Here is an 11,085-nt window from a genome sequence, read left to right on the forward strand (position 1 = left end):
TCATAAGAATATGCTATAAATATAATCATTTTTTTCAAACAATTAAATAAATGATAAGAAAAATCATGCTTATATACTAAAATTGTAATTTAAAAAGGGTGATTTCATTTCACGATTACAATCGATAATTATAATTTGTCAAAACATAATTTAACTAACGTACATTTGTTCTACCTTAACAAAATATACCGACCCGCGTTTGAAATATCATGGAATTAAATAAAATTATTTTTTTTAAAACAAGTATGACAACATTCATTACATTGTAATATTGCTAAAGTGAAACTTTATAATTAAGACAAATACGTGTCGCTTTTCTTCAAGTTACAGTATAATATTAACCAGATTTAGAAGAGAAATTATTGGGATTATAACATCTTGCTTTGCATGTAATATTTGAAATTATGAATCCCGAAGGAAAAAAGTATAATGCAGGTGATTCAATCCCCGTTTCACTTATAGCTGTCGGGGGAATCACCCTCGGTCCAAAGCCCTGGCCATTTTTACAGACAATGCGTCATGGAAAAATCACATAGGAATTATCTTATATAAGTATTTATTTCTACACAATTTAGCCTCTCAACAGCGTTTCTGAGTTTTATTATTACGGAGAGACTTATTTTTGACCCACTTCTTCTTTTGTATTGCGTACATGACGTGCAATTTGAATTACTTCCCTTTGTGTCGCCAGCTTACAACGACAAATGCTGGTCCTATAATATTCGTTATAACATGTGAAATTAATTAACAAACATACAGTATAATTGAAATTGACAAATCATTACAAAAGATTAATTTTAAAAGAAAGAATTTGAGTAGGATTCTGTCCGCAACAAAAACATTTCGCATGCTTTATTTCAGAATGTTATGGTCAACATTTCAATTGACCTACACAAGAAAAACAATTAATTCGTTTTACTATGTCGTAGGAAAACGTATACAGGTAATACATTCAGGTAACATCCTGTGTATAAAGGAAGGTATACACAAGCCAGCGTCGTTCTCTCGGGGCTTCTCATCCGCTTCGACTAAGCTCCACCCCACACCAAACTTACCTGAGGAAAACCGACCGGTTGAAAACCTCGGCCTTTAAGCGTATTCACTGGAAGGTCAGCGCTCGTGCAGCGGCGATTCTGTCGTCACAAACGACACCTCAAAAACGTTGTAAACAACAGTTACATTGTACAACGACCGGAACCTCCTGTATATGTATATCTGACCAGGAAAAATGTAAGGCAAGCCTATTGCTGTACTTTTTTCCCAAACATGTCGATGTCTCACAAACAAGGAGAGGAAAACACGGACGTTATAACTTCCAATCTTTCTTAGACAGAAGTTCGATAATGAAAATGATTTGTCAAGCAGCCATGTTCACCTGCACGTAATCTTCCATGTTAACACAAGGATTTATTTTTTCTATATTAAGCTAAAAGTAGATCGGAAAATCCAAATTGGAACAAATAATTCTGGAAAAATTATATTATATTATTTGCAGCCGACTTCCAGTCAGGTGAACATAATATTCAGAGACAAAGAATCGAGGGTAAGGGGAGCTGTATGGGGGACTGCCCCTTCCCCACACTTTTATTAAACGCAAAGTATTACTTTTAATTTGGTATGAAAATGTTAATTTAGTATAAAAATGTTTATTGTAAGGATGGTTGTCACCCCCACCCCTCCCCACCATCCACAAACCCCGTCAGTGGTAATGGACCCTAAAATCCCCTCCCCAAAAATGTTAAGTTTGGAGAGATCACTCGTTTTGGAGTTTGTGGGGGGGGGAGGGGGGGCTTGATACTTTTTTTTCATGTAGGTTGCCAATCTCTTCCTTACAATCCCCTTTTAAAATCGATCGTTTTGTCTGACATTTTGTTATTTTTCTATATGGCGACTATTTTTTTTTTTTTAGAAACTCCAAATTTATTTAACTGGTTATGTTTAATTTAACTTCGCTTCTCTCATTGTGTTTGGCTAGGACTTCAGCAAATGCAAAGAACTAAGATGTCATGGATTGCTTAACGAGTTAGTATCATTTAATCATTAAATATTCACCAGAAAAATATAAATATTGACCGAGGCGAAGTTAGCCCGTTCCGAGTTCAATCGCCTCGGTCAATATTGAAATTTTTCTCGTGAATATCAAACCATATTCTTCACCGAAAAAGTCCATAATTGTATATTATGTAATGTTATGAACCGTTTGCGTTTGTGTAGATTATAAGCCTACATGTATAAACAGACTACTCATATATTATGCCTCGATATGTCCTTTTTGTTAGATAAATTAAAATAATAAACACACAAATTTCACTGCTTCTAATCTAATTTTATTTAAATTCAAATTTAACTTGAGAGATACCAAACAACCGATATTAACAAATTGATTTGATAATGAAAAACGACAAGGATTAAGCTAAACTTAGATAGATTAAATTAGCATAATTCAAAAGGTTTTGATTATTAACAATCAGGGTTTTATCGAGCTTGTAGGCATTTTTCATTTAAGCAGTACTCTTTGAACCGTTTTTAGCGGTTTATAACACACAGGCCGTCTTTGCAGCAGTCGTCAGGACATCCGGAACAGTCGCTTCCTTCCGTGTACGGGTCCTGTCCTGCATAGTTTCCTCTGTATAAAAAAGGGAAATGTCAATAATCATATAGGGAGAGGTTTATTTTCATTCAAAATATGTAAAACTAATATTTAATTAACGCTTGGTGTTGCAGGTATATGTAGCATTAAATTTCATTTATTTTACCATTAGAGTCTCTTCAATTTTTTTAGCAGAAATTTTATTTTTTGCGTAATGTTCCACTTCAAATTTTGTGGCAGCGATGTATCAGAAATGACTAAGTCTGCAAATCCTCATGTTATCAAACAGACTGAGTGCCTTTCAAAAAATTTGCTAGTTTTAAATAATCACCCTTCCACTTTCAGGACTTATACATTTCTTTTTTCCCATTAATGTAAAATTACTATTTTTAAAAAGGACATGTATTTGCAGCTGCGGTTCTGAATGACAAACAGGGAAAAGGTAAAGGATGCAAATTATCACGGAAACATGCAGATCAATAACTTCTCTTTCTCCAAAATATTGGACAGTTATATCTTAAATAAATATTATATATGTATTTTGATTGACTCAAAAATATATTTAAAGACTTATAAAATGTGAGCCATCGAAGATATCGGGCTCCTTTACATGAATGGACCAACCTGTTACATCTGTCTTTCGAAACAATTACTCTTCTCTGCACCAGGAACTTATACGTCCATTTGAATAGCGCCAAGTAAAACAGTCTTTTCAGACTAATTATAAATCTTAAATGTTTCTTTCGCTGATGTCAATTTCGTGTCGTGATGAAATCGGTGCACGTGCACTTACCCTGGTCCGTAGTTGCAGACGTAGAATGTAACGTCGTTCCAGCCCGATAAACCGTTCATTGACGGGCAAAACTGAACACCGCAGCCCACATACTCTGAATCATGCCAGACAACCTGTCAATGTGCCAAAGAAAATATATTGTGAAATCTATATACGGATGTAATAACTATGTAATTTCCGAACATCAGTTCATGATTACGACAGACATAAACTGTTTTTATGGGCGGCAATTTTATAAAGTCAGCAATTGCTGATATAGAAAGGATCCACCCACCCCCCTTTTTGCCAAGGTCCCAGTAGCTACACATAATATATTGAAAGCGTATGTTTGATTTTTAAGGAATTAGAACTTAAAATAACTTTATAAACTTCTGTTTTAAATTTCAATTTTATTTATAAAGATAGGTAACGCATTTTGTTTTTCATAAAAAATCATATAATTTGGGGTATCCCTAACAACAATTTACTATAGTTAACTATAGTTTACAAAATAATTTACTATAGTAAACTAAAGTTCAATATATGTAATTATTATTTTGATTCTTTGAATAACTATGCAACTTTATTCAAGAATTGCTTGAAAATTTTGATCCTTAATATTTTGTAAGTTACATACCAATGATGAACTTTTGGGTAATTATAATAAAGTAGGCCATTTCAAGTTTTTCTTTGTGAATATATAAGTAATAATTCCTAATTCTGGTTGAATCTCAACCAAAAAAAAAAAAAAACAAACAAACAAACAAACAAACGAACAAACAAAACAACAACAATAACAAACCATACATACCAAAAAAAAATTAAATAGGTCGCACCTATTCCAGCGTTCTTTAGAGAAAATGTTAATAATAAATTCTCTATTTCCATCTACATTTAGAGATCTCCAAAAAAAGAGACCTGTGTCAGCCAGAATGGCTAGAGTTGGGAAACGAAATGATGCAAATGAAAGCAAAATGATATTACAAATTGTTCTGTTGTTAAGTCTTTGAGTAGGTGGCAACAAGCTTACGATCTGTTTAAAAACGGGAAGTAAACTGTATAGTTATATATATAAAGATTAAAGGGTTAAAGGTTACGTCATCTCGATGTTTGAAAAGTCCAACTATCTTTAAGACTGATTAGAAGAGGAGATTGAGTTACCTGTGTATAGTGTGAACAGATTCCTGAACTACAAGTCTGGGTATCAAAATCATACTTGCTATTCTCTAGCCACCAGTACTCCACTGAGCGATGGATCTTATTTGCCGTAGCTTATGGAATAATAAAAAGAATTTAACTGCTTGTGCATGGTGAATTAAATTTTCCATTCCGCTAACAAAATTTGAAAATATGTAATAAGTCCTGACAAAATTTCAAAATATGCAATATATATATATATATATATATATATATATATATATATATATATATATATATATATATATATATACGGAACACTCACAGTGTCCGGTTTTTATATAGGTGAAATTTAAATATATATATACATGTATATTAGAAAGAATTGTATTTAATAACCATAAATCGTGCGAATACAGTACTTAGTACGTTATACTTATACAGCATGTAAAACGATGCAATTTTCGATTTTTTTTTTTACCATTTAAATTGTATAAGTTTCCATTTGTATTTCATAATTTTCATTTGAATTCTAAAATTGAATTCAATACAAATGAAAAATTATACAGAATAAATGGAAAATTACAGAATACAGAAAGAATTAGGAAGTACTTGCGATACAATAGAAATGGAAAATTATACAATTCAAATGGGGAAAAAATGTAGAAAAATCGAACGATTGACATGCCATAGAACTAACATTTATAAAAGCAAAGAGGTATTTATTATAAATGGGATATTTACATGTAGTAAGGTACTTGTTCTCTCCGACGTAACCAAAGGAAGGACTATCAGACGATCGATCGGGGTTATGACTCCAGTTGCACGTTTCAGCCCAACTCGCAGCTACAGCTGCAAGTTCGTCACTCCATTTCTACAAGAGATAGTGCGCATGTGTTATATTTTATTAAATAATGATAAAAATTGATTATTTGTGCAATATGAAATTCACTTCCCTTAAAGCTTTTAAAAACACAGTTCTCATCTACACTTGGCGCATGGGACCATCCCCCTTAACTTTGATTTTCTTTTTCTTTTTAAATATGGGAAGAATACACTTTTATCCTCTATATATTATTCTAATATGCATCACATGCTTTCGATAATGTAATCCATTTGTCTCTATATATAAGCTGTTGTTAAATATCTCGTTTTCGACTGATACATAAAAAGAGAGATTTGCAACATTTTTCTCGTCGTCTGCCTCACGTGCACCTTGCTATCTTCGTATGATTTTTTTTTCATAAAAGCATGACAGAATATGGAATATGAATAGGTTTGTTGAAAAATAAATATGTTTCTCATGACCATAGTATTACTTATTTGGTTTGTCAATAACTACAGAAATATGTCGGGCTGTTCATGTCCATCAGTGGCGTATATTCCTTACTACTCAAGTGTACGTAAATGTGAAGTGGAAGAGTTCACTTTAAGTGCTGGGTACCAAACTAAGGGTAGATAGGAGAGGGGGGGGGGGCGATGAGGGGTTTGTTACAGTATATGTATGTTCTTGTCTTAGTGCCAGAAGAAAAAAAAAATACTTGGGTTGCCAACATCGATATTTTCTGCTTGAAACTTTGAAAACATCTGTGATTGTCAGTTGTCCGGTATCTACCTTTATGATTATATGCACTTTTTGTATAAAATTTATATTGCCTCGACCACTTAACAACATAAAAAAAAAATAAAACTTTTTCTAGTGCCAATAGTAAATCTCTGCATTTTCATTCTTGAATAGTCATTTTAATCATTCCGAACTCGAATATTTTTTTATCCTAAAATACATGTAAGTAATTTGTGAAGTTTGTTATTCTTTCCCTCTTTTTCTCAATCTGAAATATTATACAATTATTGCTGTTTTTTGTAGGTTAATACGATGATTTAGCAACCTAACATGTATACATGTAGTATTCGTCTTCGGGCTCGGTGAATATTGTACTCCTCAGGTGGCTAAATCATCGTATTGACCTCAACAGTAATAATTCTTGTATTAAATGAATAAAAGAGGAGAATTATCTAAATTCCAATTCTATTTGGGGTGATGTAAGGATCCGTTAAACTTTATGTCCAGATAAAAGTGTGGAGAGGGGCAGGCCCCCTGCATCCCCACCCCCATCCCCTGATTCTATGTGTCTGACTGTTATGTTCACCCGAGTAAAGGTTGGATGCTAGTGAAATAACTTTTCAGAACTATTTGTATCAATTTAGAATTTCCCGATCTCTTTTTAGTCCAATGTAGAAAAAATAAACTCTTATGTTCACCTAGATGGTCTGACATGTGCATCAGGCACGTGGCATCAGGAAAGGGGGGTAGGCCTCCGCCCCCCCCCCTTTTCCAAACTTAACCTTTTACTTTTGAAAATGTTCATGAAAGGCATGTCCCCCACCCCCAGTTTTTGTTGCAGTATAGTCATATAAGGGTAATGCAGTAGAATTTAGTGTATGAATAATTAAATTTGATACTGAAAGAAATTTGAACCTACCTACAACTCCCCCCCCCCCTCCCCCCCCCTCCCCAATGAAATAGGATTTCCGAGTTTGGAAAATTTTCCTTTTTTTTTTTTGGCTTGTCAAGTTTTTCCAGGTATGTTAATTTTTTTCTCTCTGGCTCCCCCCCCCCTCCCCTTTCAAAAACGATATCACTACGACCCCATTACATTTATTAACTAGGTTCGAGGGCAACATGCGTTTTGTAGGATCCAAGAATTAAACTGTCTGTTTGAGACCGTGAAGCAAAAAAAGTTTTTTCTTTCATTCTTCCACACTACTTTAAATTGCAACTTATTTGTAAATACATGTATTTTAAATAACGGTAGTTATTGTTCCGAATGACATAACGCACATGATGACCAGAAAAATACGAGGAAGAAAAAAAAAATTCCAAGTTTGTTCTCGATATAGAATCGGTATGCTACATGTATGTATATACCTTTATGTGATTGTGAGGATGAAAATTCAGCCTTTAATATATACGACTTTGCAACCAAATATTCTGAAATGCGCATCACTTAGCAGCGAAAACTTTTTTTCAAGAATTGAAAAAGCAGGAGTTACTGTTCTTGCACTTCCGGGCCAGTTTTCAAAGAGAGATAGATGGTAAGGTCAATATTACTTTTAGGCCAAGGGGAGGAGGGGGGGGGGCTATATTGGAAAATTTACCATATATCTGATGTTTCCTGCAGTGGGCGTGGTCTGCCTTCGGAACTCATTGTGGGCGTCCACATACTCCTGTATCTCTGACGCGTCAAGAGCTGCTGTCGACCTTTTCTTGAACTCTCGCTTGTCTTCCGAAGGATGAATTTCTTCATCGGTCATCTCTCCGCCATTTGACCTTCTTACTTCCTGTAAAAAAGAACAGATTCTTTATATATTTTTTATTATCTGATTTTTTTTCTGTAAAAAAAAAAGTAAATTTAGTCTAACATGAAACTACAAGGATAAACTTTTATGCCCTTGGATATAAGACGAGGGTCTTTCAAAAGGGAAAAAAATATAGTGTAATTATTAAATGTTGGTGTCTACTGCATGAAATTAGGCCAAAATCTTTTGAATATGTTTTGAATTGTTTTATTAACCTATGAATTGTGTTCTTATGTTAAATATGCTTAGTGAAGATTTTGATTTTATTTGGAAATTTAGTGAGGTGGTAAAAAAAAAAAAAGCAAAATATAATAAAAGATTACATTAAAACTGATATTTTCATATTTATTGTTTCACAAAGTTGCCCAGATAAATTACCAATTCAAAAGTGTTATTTTTACAGACTTAATGTTGCTGGGAAGTATACTATGTAACTCTCTAAGACTGGTATACATAATAAATAATATTCTAAAAGGCTCATCCGGGCGCTTTCATCGACCTCGGATATTAATTTTTGGAGACAGCTGAGGATAGGTACATGAATCATATATTATTATAACTTATATTTGACTTTTTTTTGGGGGGGGGGGGTAGTTTTGAATTCTTAAATTAGGTGCTTTCATTTTGAATATACATTGTAAGCATATGATCGATAAGCAAAATTGCATATTACATGTAGATAAAAACAAAAACAAAAACAAAAAAACAAAAAAAACAAAAAAAAAAAACAAAAACAAAACAAAACAAAAAACATCGATTTCAAACATAAAGTATCTGAAGTAAAATTTAATACATAACAGTATTTGATAAATGATAAATTTTTTAAGAAATTAATAGGAAAGTCGGGTATGGGGTACATGTTTTTCTTTTTTTTTTTAAATGGATTGATATAATCATAACAAAATCGGAAGCTTTCATTTTGAAGATAAGCATATATAATAAACAAACTTGCACATATCAGTTCAGAAAAACTAAGTATAATACACATAAACACGAAAGAAGATAAATAAATACATTGCAAATTTCATAAATTGTTAAATTTTCAACAAATTCTGATGTAGACCCTATAAATTTTTAATTATTATATATTTTTTTTTATTTTTTTTACTTTTTTTTTTTTGGTAAGGTGTAAAGTAAGGGGTCGAATTCCCCCATTACAATTTTGCAACTAAGATAGAGAGAGAGAGAGAGAGCTGCCCTGTCATCTAACAAAATTCTTTCCAATCAAAATGAAATGGCACATTTTAACCAGAATTGAATAATGACTGATTGATTGTTTATTGTTTAACGCCGAGTTGTTTCAATCTTGCATGCCAATCTTGCAGTTTAAGGGCTCGAGAATTAAAAGAAACAGGTCAGGTCTTTCAGAACTTTTACCAGAGACACATTTAAGCCTATTCAGACCATGGTCGGGCGACCAAATTTTTCTCGTATCGTCGCAGTCTCTCACCAGAGGGCGTATTACGCTGCGCTGCAACACATGAAGTGTAGCGGGAACGATAACTCGGGGTAGAGATTGGTATCATCGGCTAAGAAAACCTGATCTGTCGACACTAGTATCAGGCGCGACGCGGAGCAGTCACATTATTCCTACGAACACCGATGACTTTGAAAGTTTAAATATTTGTAAGTCGGCAAATCGTCGCCCGATCATCGAGCTATCATGTTGTAAATTTTGCATTTACCTCCCCATAATAAATTCAAAATTTACAACATGATAGAGTACTGAACAGCAGTTTCACTTTTACTGTAGGCCCTGCGAAAACCCAATACCTAAATGTCGACTGACCGACGAGATAAACTGTCTGCCGGTGGTCGGACAGTGTGTTTTCGTTTTGCCGGCATATATCATAGTTGTGAATCTGGAGAAAAAGAATCTATGGCAAAAATATGAAGAAAAAAATGATTAATTATGTCACCTCGGCACCGACGCAGAAAAAATATAAACTGGCCCGACGGACATAAAGTTGGTCGGCCGATAAAAAAAGGTCAAAATTGGGCAAGACAACGGCCGATGAACTGCCGACTGTCACCCAAAGAATCCCATTTTTGCCTCAGAAACTGTCGGTCGTTGGTCGTTTTTGGAAATGTGACTGGGTTTTTTTCTAGAGCAACAACAAGTATAGTGAAAAAATGAAGGAGAAATATACCGATGGAATATTGTTGAACTCTAGTATTTTACACGAATAAATCGTTTTCCTTTTTCCTCTCCCAACAATTATTAATTTAAATTCTTAATTCTAGGTAATCTATTCAGTTTAATCTTACCCCTTTCTCGACCAAATTGTTCAGCATGTCTCTAAACACCATCTCCCTTTCTTCAGGTTTGGCGCACACCAAGTGCAAGCAAAACACGGCAACCAGTAGCAACTTGAGCATTTTGAACGTTTGTAAATTCAAGTATTTTCTGCAAACATACTCGAAGAATGTATCGTAGACTGCTTTTATAATAGTTGAAAATAGCCGAAAGGGTAGGGTGTTAATTCTCACGCTTAGGTAAGGCGGGGGATTTGATGTTCGTGATAGATACGAAGATGGCCGACGATTTTAGAGATTTTGTCGGGTCATTGGATTTTATTTCGCCTTGAAAAAGAAGTTGTACTTTCCATATGGAAATTAAAATACTTGGATATGGAATTTGCTTTTACTGGGTACTTGCTTGCTTGAGGCTTATCTGCATTTTGTAGTCATTAAAGATCGTAAGAGAAAAACACGGGGAAAGTGCTCATGGTTTGACTAAAATGAAATACCTGGATACTGAAAGATTCATATCCTGAATTATATTTATTGAACTGATGTAAAATTATTAATCGATGCTTTGATTAATTCCTTTTTTAAAAAAAATTATTTATTGATTTAATTTTTTGAAATTCAAATTAAGATTTGACCATTCTCTTTACATAAAATGTTTAAACTATTTTGATGAACTTTGAAGAAATAATATTGAGTACATGTATAAAAACTTTGCTTTGAAAATTTAGTGAAAATTTTGGGAAAATTGTACTTAACTGCTGATTTTCTGAACCTAAGGAAAGGACTGTCTTGAAGTTTTGCCAAAGAAAAAAAAAATATAAATTGATTTACAAAGTAGGCAAGATATCAAGAGCCTTTAAAGAATTTGGATCATTACCTGACCCCCCCCCCCCTTCTTCCACCCCTTTTTTGAATTACATATTATTTCCAGGGAAAAATTCACCAACTACTAATGGGCATAGCAATTGTTTAA

At 33.6% G+C, this 11,085-nt stretch overlaps 1 protein-coding gene across 1 annotated transcript; it reads right to left on the reverse strand.

The window, feature by feature from the left end:
* Positions 1–2,485: 2,485 nt before the first annotated feature.
* On the reverse strand, positions 2,486–10,238 carry LOC133200515 (GLIPR1-like protein 1). The gene is made up of 6 exons (XM_061336300.1): positions 10,128–10,238; positions 7,659–7,841; positions 5,244–5,373; positions 4,524–4,633; positions 3,384–3,496; positions 2,486–2,626 (listed from the first exon to the last, which is right to left on the reverse strand). Exons 1-6 carry the CDS (start codon positions 10,236–10,238, stop codon positions 2,527–2,529), a joined length of 747 nt encoding a protein of 248 aa, XP_061192284.1. The 3' UTR covers positions 2,486–2,526.
* Between the last annotated feature and the right edge of the window lie 847 nt (positions 10,239–11,085).

Source organism: Saccostrea echinata, unplaced genomic scaffold, assembly GCF_033153115.1.
Source record: "Saccostrea echinata isolate AGI-Se365-2 ecotype Australia unplaced genomic scaffold, CSIRO_AGI_Sech_v1 ptg000040l, whole genome shotgun sequence".
NCBI classification, from domain to species: domain Eukaryota; kingdom Metazoa; phylum Mollusca; class Bivalvia; order Ostreida; family Ostreidae; genus Saccostrea; species Saccostrea echinata.

Bases quoted from the DNA above. Each gene is read 5' to 3' on its own strand.
- LOC133200515 (XM_061336300.1), bottom strand. From the start codon at position 10,238: ATGCTCAAGTTGCTACTGGTTGCCGTGTTTTGCTTGCACTTGGTGTGC. The intron at 4,634-5,243 runs GTAAATATCCCA...TTATTCCATAAG, and splicing joins GAACAAGTACCTTACTACAT to CTACGGCAAATAAGATCCAT. The intron at 2,627-3,383 runs GTAAGTGCACGT...TTTTTTATACAG, and splicing joins GTCTGCAACTACGGACCAGG to AGGAAACTATGCAGGACAGG.